At 41.3% G+C, this 16400-nt stretch overlaps 1 protein-coding gene across 1 annotated transcript; it reads right to left on the bottom strand.

Annotated features, from left to right (window-relative positions):
• Positions 1–4191: 4191 nt before the first annotated feature.
• On the bottom strand, positions 4192–9251 carry prph2b (peripherin 2b (retinal degeneration, slow)). The gene is made up of 3 exons (XM_031823404.1): positions 8254–9251; positions 6395–6641; positions 4192–4689 (listed from the first exon to the last, which is right to left on the bottom strand). The coding sequence occupies exons 1-3, from the start codon at positions 8832–8834 to the stop codon at positions 4483–4485; spliced, it is 1035 nt and encodes a 344-aa protein (XP_031679264.1). The 5' UTR covers positions 8835–9251; the 3' UTR covers positions 4192–4482.
• Between the last annotated feature and the right edge of the window lie 7149 nt (positions 9252–16400).

Below are 16400 nucleotides of genomic sequence, written 5' to 3'. Positions count from 1 at the left end.
CCGCGCCATTGCTAACTAGCGTTAGTCTAGCCTTCATCATTGTGCTATGGTACGCTAGCAGTACCTGAAGACTTCCAGGCATGGTGCTAATGCTAGTTAGCATCTTCCCTCAAATTCACATGGAGACATATAAATGGTATCCATGTGTTCATCTCACTCTGGGTAAGTAGAACAAAATCTTGCAAAAACCCTTTAATGAAAGGTTCCCTGCTGGGCTTTGTGTGTGTGTGTGACCTTGTGTGATATTAATATCACTATTGCTGTGAGCAGCACTTGTGCCCATCTCCGATCTGTCAGGGCCTCCCAGTATAACCACCATGGAAACCGTCCAGGATAATAAAGTGGATTAGGCTCCCAAGGCCCAGTTGAAGAATAAAGCTGCTGGTATAATGAGAACACTTAACCAGTTAACCAGCGGTTAACCAGGATTACAGCAACGCTGACGTTAGAAACATTCAAGGTGAGGTACGGGATATTTTTGGAAGCTTCTTTGAAACATTCCCAGACTCAAACTTGATTTTTTTTTTAGGGAAGTCACAGAGTAGTATTTAAGTGCTGCATTCCTATTCTTATTAATAGGTAATACATGTTTTAATTTAATACATTTTCAATTAGAATTTCTCCCTTGGATAATTCTCAGCCACAAGCCTGGGGACAAGGTTAAAACTAACCCAAACCACTTCAGTATTTAAATGTGCATCACTACGTTTCCTAGCATCAGTAATTAGATCTAACGTTCTGGCACAGATATCCAGGCCTCCTGAGGATTGGAGAGGAATTGGGTTGTATTCTGCAGGAGAGAGGCTGGCCCGCCCCATCTGGTCAAAGACGCTTTGGGCATCTCCCTGCGTCAGAGGCACCTGTCCTTGCAATCACCTGACGGGGCTAAGCTGCACATCAAAGCCTCTTACTGCTCTTATCTCCTCAGCAGCTGTTTATGTGCTTTAGGTCCTTTAAGCTATATTCCAGAGGACAGATGTCCCCTTTACCCCCCACTACCACTCTCACGTATACAACTATATTTACTGTTCTTGCTCAACTGAACCTACCCCTCAGGTAAGGATACCTCCTTTTATGGCTTAGTTGAACATATCAGGGGACACATTAAAAAGGGTAGGTAAGCCTAAGTATCCTTTAAATTGTCTTTGCTAGATATACCTCAACCCTTTGACATGTATTATCCAACATTTACTCGTATTAAACCTTTGTTTAACCTGGAAGACCCATTAGTCAGAAGACCTCTTTCTCAATTGGGACTTGATAACTAGCGACAACTTATCTCTTCTGAGGGTGGCACAGTTAAAGTGATTTTAGTCACTTGTTTGTCCTGTAACTGAGGATTGGATCCCTGCTGAGTGGGAACCACACGTTACTGATGATCCCATCAGGGAAAGCTGGGTTCCTACTGGGTTCTTTACACGTACGCCTCATCTCCCTCATCAACTGTGAACCTCCGGTTCTCCTTAATTGACATTTTTCATCATTTGGATATGGTACTACCCTACCGCAACCAGCATGTCACTTAAGTGAAGTTTGCAAAAAGTGAGAGAATGAGGGGACAAATGTAAAGCATAGGCAGCATGGCCATGGTGAATAAATACTTTTTAAAAACTGTATGAATGTGAGTACATATGTCTGTGACAGGACATTTTTAAGTGTGCAGTATCAATTTAGACATGACTCATGTCAGACAAAACCTTATGGACAAAACAGACAATCCGACTCTTGTTCTCTTTATATATTTTTTATCTTACACAATATCTCAAAATCCAAATTGACAGAAAAGATGAACTCTCAATATTACAAAGGAAGAAAATCGTGATCACACAGAAAGTAAAAATATGACAACTGATAAGACTTTTTGTATCCACTGCAAACTGACCAGCATCGCTATCTGCCCATAAAGGGTATGCTGATTTTAAACTGCCAATCTGATCATTGTTAACTCTCAAAAAAAAAGTACACAACCTTCTTCTTATACGTGCTTCTAGCACCTCATCTGGGCAGTCAGTCCACTATAGCCCCTCAGAGTTTAATCTGCCTCGTACATCAAGACATATAACCAGATAGCAACACTGATACATAACCGATAAATGTTCAAGTGTGTGTTGTATAGATGTAAATGCATGTGGCACTGCTCTGCAGGGACCTGTATGGGGACACTACAGTGCCCGGGTTTATGTGTGTCCCCCTCAGGGGCCAGTGTGAGAGGGGGCTGGGAGGGACAGCCAGGACACCGGTTCCGCAGCTGCCCGATTTAAGCTGCCGTGAGGGAACGTATGTGACCGGGTGGCATTAGGCATTGATAATGTGTTTTGGATTAGAAAATGTAGTTAAATTGAGCAGACTAAGAACATTTTTGGAATACTTGACAAAAATACATATCTTTGTGTAGCTATTGGGTTGAATGTCCACTTAACACAAGTTGTGGAGTGTAAAAAGGACATGGGGGTAAAACTATTAGACATGAGGATAGATCAACTATGTTAGGCTTGATTGTTTCAGGGTAGGTCCATTATTTTTTATGGAGAGGATTCCCGGGGAGGGGAGATTTCATTACATTTTCTTGATATTCACAAGCCCAAATTCATGTACAGATGTTTTGACAACCCAAATATATCTTTCATTATTTTTCTTTAAAAAATATACTCTGATTAACATATATACAGAATTATTATGGACAGGATATACAATTGAAGTCGGAAGTTTACATACACTTAGGTTGGAGTCATTAAAACTCGTTTTCCAACCACTCCACAAATTTCTTGTGAACAAACTATAGTTTTGGCAAGTCGGTTAGGACATCTACTTTGTGCTTGACACAAGTCATTTTTCCAACAATTGTTTACAGACAGATTATTTCACTTATAATTCACTGTGTCACAATTCCAGTGGGTCAGAAGTTTACATACAGTAAATTGACTGTGCCTTTAAACAGCTTGGAAAATTCCAGAAAATTATGTCATGGCTTTAGAAGCTTCTGATAGGCTATTGGAGGTGTACCTGTGGATGTATTTCAAGGCCTACCTTCAAACTCAGTACCTCTTTAATTAACATCATGAGAAAATCAAAAGAAATCAGCCAAGACCTCAGAAAGAAAATTGTAGACCTCCACAAGTCTGGTTCATCCTTGGAAGCAATTTCCAAATGCCTGAAGGTACCACATTCATCTGGACAAACAATAGTACGCAAGTATAAACACCTAGGGACCACGCAGGCATCATACCACTCAGGAAGGAGACGCGTTCTGTCTTCTAGAAATGAATGTACTTTGGTGCGAAAAGTGCAAATCAATCCCAGAACAACAGCAAAGGACCTTGTGAAGATGCTGGAGGAAACAGGTACAAAAGTATCTATATCCACAGTAAAACGAGTCCTATATCGACATAACCTGAAAGGCCGCTCAGCAAGGAAGAAGCCACAGCTCCAAAACCACCATAAAAAAGCCAGACTACGGTTTGCAACTGCACATGGGCACAAAGATCGTACTTTTTGGAGAAATGTCTTCTGGTCTGATGAAACAAAAATAGAACTGTTTAGTCATAATGACCATCGTTATATATGGAGAAAAAAGGGGGATGCTTGCAAGCCGAAGAACACCATCCCAACCGTGAAGCAAGGGGGTGGCAGTATCATGTTGTGGGGGTGATTTGCTGCAGGAGGGACTGGTGCACTTCACAAAATAGAGGAAGGAAAATTAAGTGGATATATTGAAGCAACATCTCAAGACATCCATCAGGAAGTTAAAGCTTGGTCGCAAATGGGTCTTCCAAATGGACAATGACCCCAAGAATACTTCCAAAGTTGTGGCAAAATGGCTTAAACAAAGTCAAGGTATTGGAGTGGCCATCACAAAGCCCTGACCTCAATCGCATAGAAAATGTGTGTGCAGAACTGAAAAAGTGTGTGTGAGCAAGGAGGCCTACAAACCTGCCTCAGTTACACCAGCTCTGTCAGGAGGAATGGGCCAAAATTCACCCAACTTATTGTGGGAAGCTTGTGGAAGGCTACCCGAAACGTTAGACCCAAGTTTTCTCAATTTAAAGGCAATGTTACCAAATACTAATTGAGTGTAGGTAAACTTCTGATCCACTGGGAAATAAATAAAAGCTGAAATAAATCATTCTCTCTACTATTATTCTGACATTTTACACTCTTAAATTAAAGTGGTGATCCTAACTGACCTAAGAGAGGGATTTTTTAAAATTTTGACATACACCTTAGACAAATTATTAGTATTTGGCTAAGGTGTATGTAAACTTCCGACTTCATCTGTACATTCACATTTTTTTGTTTGGTTCTCCCTTCATGTGAGGAGTTGGTTGAGTTGTTCACTTTTCAAAGGGTGTGTGCATGTGTCCATTGATGTGTCTGTGTGTGTATGTTTGAGTATGTGTTGTTTCACCGAGCAAGATGTCTCTCCTCTCACTCCTTCTATTTCTCTTTGAGCTCCCGTCGATAGTCCCTTTGGGTGAGACCCTTTCAACTCACAGTGGCCACCCCCTCCTCAACCTCCCCCACATGGTTCCCTGCACCGACCAGGCCCTTGATCTTTGCTATGACGTCTGCCACCGTCTCCTTCACACTCTTCTCCAGGAGCCAGCCCTCGCTCTCACTCTCCGGGTTCTCTGGGTCGGCCATAGTCTCCAGAGAAGTGGTCAGGTACTGTAAGCCCACCATCACTCCTGCCTGAGGACCAGACAAACCAGATATGTACGTCACTGACAGAGCCTTTTACACGGACATGCTGTAATTATCAAACCATCCAAATGGCCTCTGAACCACCAAAGATCTCTGGTACCCGTTCTTGTTTAGATTTAGAAAACACTGATTCCAAATGTATTAATCACTGCTCTAAATCGACAACAAAAAGGATAGTCACTAAGGCTTTCCACTGGGCACAGATGTCAGATCAACGTCTAGTTTTGATTTACATTTGGTTGATTTACATTTGGTTGTCAAACTGTCGTGAATTCAACGTGAAATCAACAAAACATGTAACCATGTTATTGGATTTAGATTAAAAGTTGGATGAAATACAGACCACATTCTCTTACGTTGATTACTTTTTGCAAATCCAATTATAGTTCTCCACATTGATTTAACGTCATCACATTTATGTTTTTTGTTGAAGTGACATTGAAACAATATTTTCCCCCAGTTGGTTGGGTTTTTAGATCAAATCTCCCATTGGCGCCAATTGGACATCAATTGACATCAATGAATTGACACAGATCTCAAATTTGGATTTGGCACAAAATGACAATTTAGTGTTGTTGTTTTGACCCAGATAGCAAACCTATTAGTGCTTCTAGGAAGGCTACCTGTTGGTCTCTGCTCTGCCCAGATTAACCCCTCTAACCCTGATCCTCCCTCACTGCGTATACCACACCCACACAGTGGTGTAAAAATACTTTAAAGTACTACTTAAGTCGTTTTTTGGGGTATCTGTACTTTACTTTACTATTTATATTTTTGACAATTGTTGCTTTTACTTCACTACATTCCTAAAGATAACAATGTACTTTTTGCTCCACACATTTTCCCTGACACCCAAAAGTACTCGTTACTATTTGAGTGCTTAGCAAGACAGGAAAATGGTCCAATTCACACACATCAAAAGAACATCCCTGGCCATCTCTACTGCTTCTGATCTGGCAAGACTCACTAAACACAAATGAGTGTTGGCGTGTGCCCCTTGATATCAGTAAATCAATAAATGAAAAACACATTGTGCCATCTGGTTTGCTTAATATATGGAATTTGAAATGATTTATACTTTTGATACTGAAGTATATTTTAGCAATTACATATACTTTTGATACTTAAGCCTGGGCAGATAGATCAGACACTAGAGGTCTACTTTTGGCAAGTCATTTATATGAAAGTCAAGTGAGTGCTAAGACCAACTATGTAATGGCATGTTTCAGTGCCCGCTTGTAAGAAGGGCATCGTTATGGTGATAGTTAGGCTTGGTGAGTGCCACATGTTCTCCTACAGTCTAAATATATTCAAGAGGGTTGGTATGTGTGCCCACTGAACTGGTCAGCTGTGGCCAACTTGGACCAGCTGGACTTCTACTAATACTCACTGAGCTAGATAGTTAGAAATGGCCATCTTCTACAATATGGCCAATAATGGGAAACCGATGGACAGTCTTAAATTGTTCCATTTTTTTTACCCTGTTCTCCACACCCCTGGGCCTAGTCCTGCTGTGTGCCTTTTAAGAGTGTAATTGAATCAAATCAGCTAATCGATTCGTTTGCGTGTGGTTTTTAGCACATGTCGCCAACTACCCTCTGAAGTGAAGGACGTTGACAGGACATCCAGGGAATCACCCCCCCCCCCCCCCACCCCCCACCCCCAGCCATTTCCCTATTCTTCTCTTTCTCACCTCCAGTATGATGTACAGTAGCATCAGGCCCCCGATGCTGTTCATCATGCCTCCGTAGTAGGCGACCAGGGACTCGCGGCAGCCCCGGGTCCAGATGTTGAGCTCCTCGGTGTGGTGGTCGTAGTCATAGTGGGCTGAGTTGTTGGTCAGTTGGTGCTGGATGCAGGGTCTGGGGGAGCCGGGGTTGCAGCAGCTGAACGGCACACTCTCCATCAGGAACTTCCCCTCCACGTTGCTCAGGACACGGCTGTGGAAAGGCCAAGAGAGACACGTCGGACCCGTCACAAGTCATGCCGGCCATGTCACACACACACACGGCAGGTCATCCACAGGTTTACGTCAGTCCCATAACGCAGACATGTGAAGCATTGAAACGAGGCAACAGCTCACATGTCAAGTGTCAGTCTAGACTAACTGTATGACTAAGCGATCAGTCAGCTTTATTATATAGAGAGGCCTTGGCTGACAGGAGGAAAGTTGGGATCGCTTCAGGCTAATGTTGACTGTTGAAGACTTTCAACCCGGGTTCATGAGGACCCTCTTGATGGGATCATTCGTGAGTGAGAGAGACAGCGGGTATCTCTTCAGTAAATTAACATATGAACACGCATGCCCAATGCACACAGTCAAGTATACTGTACATGCACACAGTCAAGTATACTGTACATGCACACAGTCAAGTATACTGTACATGCACACACATATACATGTGTGAATGAACTCGAATGCGTTTAAACATGCACACCGTTACACTTGTGCTATTCACACATTACCACACACTTCCAAACATATTCTTGAATTACTTTCTAAATGTCCAAATCATCCATCCTAAATATTCTAAAAATGATTGTGTCGTTACTTATAGATGATTTGGACATAAAGCATGAACATGCTACTATAGGTACCATTGACATGCATTGGATTTGGGCCAAGAATTCCCACAAGTTAACATTTGAAACAGTGGCCCGGTAAACAAAAGCGGAGCATGAATTGCTGTCATCCCTTATCCGTAGAATGCTGACAGGGTCAGGAAACCAATGTGTCATTTTGTCATTTGGGTGAACTATCCCTTTAATCAATGTCTTCAAATCAGAATCTAAATCGACTAAATATAGTATCAGTTGCCACCAAGGCACAATATTGGGGGGAGAGGGGGGGGGGGGTAGTGTGTTTCTGTGAAGTGTCAGAGTCTATTGGTGACAGTTAACTGCTGTCTTATTGTGATTTAGGGGGACAGTAAGCTCTGAAGGACGTGGAATTTAGATCCAGGGAGATCATCGACTTATCAGAACCTGGCACATGAGCCTGACTCCACTTACACTGGTATCCTCTGCATCCCACTAAGACTTCTTTAATTCTCTCTACATTTATCCTGCCCTGACCCCCTTTAAGGTATACCCCTAATTAAACTATTTGTTTTGTATGTTTTACAGGAACTAAGTTGCCACTACCTTACACTAGCGACAGCAAGTGCTACCTTGTTTCATTTACTGTCCCCAGCTTCCTGCACAAGAACACAAGAGACCATATGAGTAAATATAGAGACTAAGGTTAGGAGTGAGAAACAACTCCTATGTAGCAGCAATGTTGGTTATGTTGCATAAAACTTGGCATGAATTAAACAGTACTTCTTTCCTAAAATAGCCTTTCTGTCAATCGAAAGACTGAAGGAATCTTTCGAAGCCAAGGAGCTCTGGTGGAAAGACAGATTTCTTGGTTCTGGCTGACACGCAGAGACACTGTCAACAAGTCATTAGCCTGCTTTTACTTTACAGGCCATTTTTGGGCCTATCTAGGCCTTCTGGGTACCATGATCCAACCAACATTGCTTTCTATCGGCTACTGATTTCAGTACTCACTCTTTGACCTCATCGTTGCTGAAGTCCAGATAGCGGTTGCTGATCCACTGGACCTCAAACCAATCCCTATAGTTGTTGTTGCCACAGCAGCGGAACTCGATCTGGGTCATGTCCAGCGTCCTCTTCATGAAGCAGCGCCCAGGTGTGTCCGTATCCTTGTAGTATTTGATCCCATTCTTCAGACCCTCAGCCAGGGAAAAGTACAACTGGAACTGCATGCAGAAGCACAGCAGAGCTGTGAAGAACAGGAGGATGTTGAAAGCGAAGCAGCCCATCAGGTAGCCCTTGACCATGGGCTTCCACTTGGCGAACTTCAAAGCATCCAGAGAGTCGTGGCACACCTTGCCGCCAAAAACGTTTACCCCGCAAGCAGCCAGGCCAACTAGAATCAACAGGTTGGGCACAAAATGGCTCTCGTTGTTGTCCATCATCTCACTCCTCTTCCGGAGCTCGATCTTAAAGAACAGCCCCAGACTGAAGACCAGAATGCCGGTCATCACTGCTAGCCAGTACATGAGCCACAGGCCCTGGGCAAGCTTCACCCGCTTCGGCAAGTCAAACTTTACCTTCATCAACACCATGCTTACCTCAGAGTGTATACTATCCCGAAATCAAAACTTGGATAAAAAAAATATATACAAATTTGAATATACAAAATAGTAAAAACGAGTTTTTTCAATGTTATTTCTTCAGTAACAGTTAAGACCTCAGTTGACCTTAGGCAACAATGTTCCCGTGGAGAGTTTCAGTTGGAAAATTGTAATCCGTTCCAGAAAGGAGCTGCAGAATGTGTTTTGGCGAGGGTTCCCCTCTTCATATCCATTCTGACCAACCTCAAATCAGGAAAGTCCATAGTGCTGGGTGGACAGAGGAGTCTGCCACCAAAAATGATCAAACAAATATTCACATAAAATCCCCCAAAATGACAGGATATAGCGGGCTACACAGCTATTCCAGGTAGATCCTTTTCCTGCAAAAGGAGGTAGCCAGGCGAGTAGCAGAGTGATCAAGCCACAAAGTTGCAGTACGTCATCCTAAACCCTGCTAATCAGCCCTGATCCCATTTGTAGCAGATGAGCCTTGGGCTATAATCTCTTGTCTTACCATGTAATTGATTTGTTGCTTAAGCGTCAGCTTCCTACATGACCTGTGCTGGGCTGCACTGGGATGGGGAGACCTTGGAGATGGTCCTGTGGCTGCAGGAACTTCCACCTTGTCAAGTGTGAACCAACTAGTGACAGCGCGAGTGGTGTTCTAAGAGTAAGACTCTACTGCCTCGGGTGTTTGCCAAAATCTGTCCAAGAAAAAAATTGTCCCGTCGGCTGAATCTAGGGGTAGGAGACAGGTTAAAGAATGATTTTTAAGTCTTTAGACACGGGTTGTGTATGTGTGCCATTCAGAGAGTGAGTGGGCAAAAACAAAAGATTGTAGTGCCAGGCGCACCGGTTTGAGTGTGTCAAGAACTGCGAAGCTGCTGGGTTTTTCACGCTCAACAGTTTCCCGTGTGTATCAAGACTGATCCAAAGGACCCAAAGGACATCCGGCTCAACATGAGTCAGTATGCTTGTGGAAAGCTTTCGACACCTTGTAAAGTTTGTGCCTCGACGAATTGAGGCTGTTTGAGGGCAAAACGGGATTCAACTCAATAGTAGGAAGGTGTTCTTAATGTTTTGTACACAACAATTTTCACAAATATATGGTAAATTTTCACAACTCTAAGTACAAAAATCAAAACAGATCATCAACATGGCTCATGTTTCAAAACTCTAAGCACATTTTCAATTGACTGAGTACAACAAACCAATTCACAAAGTCCTTGTTCACTGCACCAAATCACTCTTTCTATTTGGATACGCATTCAATCTAAGTATCTGTTTTTCAAATTGCTCTTATTCACTTTACTTTTGATATGATTTTCTTGTCATTTATTAGCAATACAACAAACTATCACTTAATCAAACTGCTCAAACTGATACGTACTGAACCAAAATGATGTAGTGCATAGTTAACTTAAATAGTTTGTTTGCTTCAATGGGAAAAAGTGGAAAGAGTCACTCTTGTGTACTACCATTTGGATTGATAGTGTAGTGTACAATGCACTGCTGAATATCTGTGTTTTATATAACAATATATTCCACTCGTTGTCTGAATTTCATTGATACACTGTAAGCTGATGGATTTCAAGCAGAGAGACAGGCGTAGAAAGTCATGTAGAAAAGGTGATCTTGTATAATGTTGCGTGGGGTACAAATGGCAACAACACCGTGCCATGTTTTTTACACTAGCCAACTGCTTTACATTACTCCTGTTTTTGATCATTTTTATAAACATAAAAATGTCAACTTGATGCAGATGTATATTTTCTTTATTGTATAATACTCTCATATAAAAAAGAATAATAATTTGAACAGCTTTAAAATGGACATACATCAATCATTTCAAAGCTCACTACACTCAATTACAACATTTAAAAGGCCATTTCATCGAGAATGTTACAAACTGGATGATATTTGGTAACTTACTTTTTAGAGATGTTGATTGGGTCTAAATAGGCATTTTGTATTTGGTAGTCTAATTTCAGTGTGCTTGTCTTCAACTGCCATTTCCGCTTCCCACACTTCAACTCATATTTTTCCTCTTCAAAAGCATCTGCATTCACAAAATTGTGTGTGGTTATGCTTAGATATATTCTCCAGACTTGTCCAGAGGGAAATAGTTGATTTGTAGGCAACATTCAACTAGTAAAGTTAATTGTGATATGATAAAAAATATTTTTTCCCCTTTTAGTGTGTGGTGCCTGGCATTAACTACCATTTAATCCAATAGCCAAAAAACACAAAATACACAGTTCAAAACTAGTTAGAAAGAAAAGTACATGCTAAATAGCATTTTCCACACAGCATTTGACTAGAACCGTATAGTTTTCTCTACTGGCTCTACATATCACTAAGACACACCCTTTTCCAATTATTTTGTGGCTCGTGTTTATTAGTCAACGAATATAACTAATTAGAACATTAACTTTCATAATCCTTTGCATAAAATTTACAAATTGCAGGTGTCTGATGCAGTTTCCTTTTCCAGTGCAAAATTGAATAATTATGTGTTTGACTCAGAGACTAAAGCTTTGTTCAGCCCAACCTTAATCCAATTTGTGGTACACATTTGTTTTAGTGTTTACTCTAGGCCTATCAGTATTTTAACAGTATGAATAGGCATTTACAAAATGCATTGTTCCCCACCCTAACAACTCAAGGGAAACACTAAAAGCTGTTGTTGACTGTCTTGACCTGTAGCCTATCTGAACCCTCAGGTTGGTTGTGACTTCTGAGAATAATACTAACCAAAGTTCATGTGAAGTCATGTGATGTTTATAATCCAACAGAAAGCCTTTATTTAGGCCTACTCAGACCCTTTGGATGTTCAATGAAAATCGGCTAGCTATTTAATGGAGGTTTCCTGGCAGATAATGACAGAAGAAATACTCAATAGGCAAATTCAATTTCAATATAACTTACTAGCACAGATAGGACATAAACATTTTCCTACTAGTATGGTCTTCATGTGATGTGACAGACATCATAAACTGTACATGTTAAATTAGCCTACCAAATTAGCCAGCTTCCAATCGGGAATTTGTAGTTTTATTATTCACATCCATGCACTTTCAGGACAGAATTTCACCGGGCTTTCCTTACCTTTATTGAGAGCCTGTCCCTGAGGTAACGTAGATAAGAAGTTTTTATTATTTTTAAAAACCTTCTTAAGGCTAGGGGGCATTATCCTGAATTTCCGTCTGGCTGACGTGCACAAAGTAAACTGCCTGTTACTCAGGCCCAGAAGCTAGGATATGCATATAATCGGTAGAATTTGATAGAAAACACTTTGAAGTTTTTAAAATAGTTAAAACAATGTATGTGAGTGTAACAGAATTGGTATGGCAGGCGAAAACCTGAGGAAAATCCAACCCGGAATTATATATTTTTTGAGGTCACAGGCCTTTCCAATGCAAGTCCATGGGTCTATATATAAACATATCTCCCAGATTGCAGCACCTATGGCTTCCACTAGATGTCAGTAGTCTTTATACAGGGTTTCAGGCTTGTTTCTTGAAAAACTAACAAGTAACAGTAGTTTTCCCAAAGTGAGCTCAACAGGAAAAGTAGGCTTTTGGCGCGTGTGAATGAGGGTGCGCTCTTCGTTATTTTCCATTCCTATTGAACACCATTCTTTCCATCTGAAATATTATCATTCATTTACATGTTAGGGTACCTGAGGATTGTATAGAAATATTGTTTGACATTTTTGGATGAAGTTTACCAATAGCTTTTTGGATTCCTTTGTATGCATGTTGAAGGAGTGGATTACTGAAATCAATGGCGCCAATTAAACAGACTTTTTTGGATATAAAGAAGGACTTTATCGAACAAAACAAACATTCATTGTGTAGCTGGGCCCCTTGGGATTGCAAACAGAGGAAGATCTTCAAAGGTAAGTGATTTATTTAATCGCTATTTGTGATGTTGTGAAGCCTGTGCTGGTTGAAAAAGTATTTTGACGTGGGGCGCTGTCCTCAGATAATCGCATGTTATGCTTTCGCCATAAAGCCTTTTTGAATCTGACAACGCAGTTGGATTAACAAGAAGTTTTTAAAATATATAAGTAATCTATATGTAAATTAATGTTTAATATTACGACTTTGTAACTTGAATTTGGCGTGCTCCAATTTCACCAGATGTCGTCAACAGGTGTCCCGCTATCGGTTCACGAGCCCTAAGAGGATTTATTTTTAAGAATTTGAAATGTCAGAATAATAGTAGAGAGAATGATTTATTTCAGCTTTTATTTCTTTCATCACATTCCCAGTGGGTCAGAAGTTTACATACACTCAATTAGTATTTGGTAGAATTGCCTTTAAAATGTTTAACTTGTGTCAAACGTTTCGGGTAGCCTTCCACAAGCTTCCCACAATAAGTTGAATGAATTTTGTCCCATTCCTCCTAACTGAGCTGGTGTAACTGAGTCAGGTTTGAAGGCCCACAAATTTTCTATGGGATTGAGGTCAGGGCTTTCTGATGGCCACTCCAATACCTTGATTTTGTTGTCCTTAAGCCATTTTGCCACAACTTTGGAAGCATGCTTGGGGTCATTGTCCATTTGGAAGACCCATTTGCGACCAAGCTTTAACTTCCTGACAGATGTCTTGAGACGTTGCTTCAATATTTCCACATAATTTTCCTACCTCATGATGCCATCTATTTTGTGAAGTGCACCAGTCCCTCCTGCAGCAAAGCACCCCCACAACATGATGCTGCCACCCGTGCTTCACTGTTGGGATGGTGTTCTTCGGCTTGCAAGCATCCCCCTTTTTTCCTCCAAACATAACGAAGGTCATTATAATGATGTCATTGCTTTAGAAGCTTCTGATAGGCTAATTGACATCATTTGAGTCAATTGGACGTGTACCTGTGGATGTATTTCACCATTTTCTGGAATTTTCCAAGCTGTTTAAAGGCACAGTCAACTTAGTGTATGTAAACTTCTGACCCACTGGAATTGTGATACAGGGAATTATAAGTGAAATAATCTGTCTGTAAACAATTGTTGGAAAAATTACTTGTGTCATGCACAAAGTAGATGTCCTAACCGACTTGCTAAAACTATAGTTTGTTAACAAGTCATTTGTGGAGTGCTTGAAAAACGAGTTTTAATGACTCCAACCTAAGTGTATATAAACTTCCGACTTCAACTGTGTAGGCCTAGGGTTTCAAGCTGGTTGATTGTAAATCTAATGCTATTTAGTGATATTGGATTGTGTTTGGTTATCAATGCAACAAAATATCAACAATATTTATCTTCTGCTTGGATAGTTCCATTTGTGAAACTTATTTAGTCTGGCTTTAAATCCAGTTTATCTACAAATTAATAATTGATATGTTGGATTCAAGTATCCATCTCAAAAAATCCAAGTTAAAGAATCAGGACTAAATAAATTGAACATTTGATTAGCTTTGATTTAGTCCTTTTCTTTAACTCAGATTGTTGAGTTACTGAACCACTACTTCAAGGTCTCAGAGCAAGTGACGTCACCGATTGAAACGCTATTTAGCGCGCACCACCGCTAACTAGCTAGCTATTTCACATCCGTTACACATAGGTCGCCACAGGTCTGTGGAGATCCTCACAATTGCTCTAATAATCTGTGCAGAATCTCGAACAACATTGATCACTTGCACCATGTACTTTTAATGTTATCTCAACCGCAATCCAGTTGATTTGGTTCTGCCATTAGATAAAGCACATTGATAACGCAATATGTTGTGTAAATAAACAAAATATCTGACAATGTACTTCTATTTGAACTGCTGTGCTTTTACAATGGTTGAAAGCACAGTGACAGACATTTGGTTGAAAAAAAACGAAAGCAAAAATAAGACATTGTTTTTCCATTGGACTTTGCTTGTGCTTTTAGATGGTTGAAAGCATTGTGATAACACATTGGAAATCCAGCTAACTTTTGGCTCTTTTTGCCTGGGTGAATATAGGATGTAATCTCATTGACCAATGTCCCAACCAAATATTACTCAATTATGAACGTTGAAATGACGCGGTGTGCCCATTGGGTTGTTTTCTAAAGGTGACACCTGGAGGTGTTAATCTCTTCTCTTATCCTACTATAGCCTGTTCCTAAGCCTACTGCTAAATGGGATGTGGCTGCTGGCATCACAGTTGAGAAATAATGGATTAGCCCTTTTAGATATCAGACACAACAAACCCAGGTGTTTTATGCTCTCCAAGCTAATTTATGCCTCTCCTCTCTTTTGCCTTTGTCCATAGTGACCATGGAGCATGGTAATACCCCTACCCTGCATCTCTACACTTCAGTCACTATGGATTATGATTGGTTGCCTACTACTAGGCATTCTTTAAATCAGTGGTTCCCAAAAAGGTGGGTCACCAAGAGGACAACTCCCATGTTCTGAAGCAGGGCTTTCTTCACCAGGCTCTGTTAGACATGTACCAATGGGCCTTTGACTGAGTTGAAGAGAGGAGGTCTGCTGCAGGGACAGCGGATACGTCTCAGTGCAGGTTTTACCCCCTCCTTTTACCCCCCCCCCCCCTCCATAACAGTACAATCCAGCCTGGGCCAAGCTCATCCAAGGGGCTGTTCAGGCCTGTCCTGTCCCCAACTCAAAATTGTGTACACGGTCACCAGTATGGGCCTACAGCGTCTCTCCACCACTGACCAGCCCCCAGATGGTCTACCACATTATAGTCCAACCCACTCCAGGCCCAGTGCAGAACCTGTAGACCAGTGCATCAGACTCAACTGCCTGGATCCACAGAGACCACCTTCCCCATTATCAATGTGTTTATCTGTACCACCCTCTCCGGGCATATACTGGCCAACCACAGAGCTGAGGCCGATCCAGTTACCGGGCAGAACATCAGGCTCCCAGAAAACCATGCCCTGTCATCTGCTGAAAAACTGCCACTGGAACATCTTTTCCAGGTAAGAACATATTAATAGCCTTTTCAAACCTCTCTGACAATACACATTTCCTCAGCCATGTTTGTCATTGATATTTGTTTGTAATTCACTGTTTATTTCCTCACTACTTCCCCTCTCTTTTCATTGTAGTTCTGTTCACACGTCAAACACTATCAGAGACAGAGATTACATGCAGAATTGACCCTCTCCTCCATCCCAATGTTCCCATAGCGTGGTGGAGATAACAGACCTGCCACTCAGCAATTCACAATGGACTACTTTATCAATGGACTACTTTATCTGCCAGTGAAGCGCAGCTAAACGGGGGAATCCATTTCCTACAGTAACTGACTCCTTCTGTGGCCACCGTATGACACTAATGTAAATAACTGTTGACATACCTACCTGTCCTTATAGCTGCTGGGTGACCTCTCCCTGAACTGTATAACCATAACACCTGACTTTTAAACTGGGGTAGTTACTGATTGTGTGTGTGTGTGTGTGTGTGTGTGTGTGTGTGTGTGTGTGTGTTGTGTGGTTTTGTGTGTGTGTGTGTTCACCCTGAAGAAGGCACAGTGATGGGGAAACGTTTGTGTTTTACCCAATAAATCACCGGGAGTTTAAATATAGAGCATGCAAATCTCTTTGTTTTTAT

Source organism: Oncorhynchus kisutch, linkage group LG4 (assembly GCF_002021735.2).
Source record: "Oncorhynchus kisutch isolate 150728-3 linkage group LG4, Okis_V2, whole genome shotgun sequence".
In the NCBI taxonomy this organism is placed as follows: Eukaryota; Metazoa; Chordata; class Actinopteri; order Salmoniformes; family Salmonidae; genus Oncorhynchus; species Oncorhynchus kisutch.
This window is presented reverse-complemented; position numbering and strand designations above follow the sequence as displayed.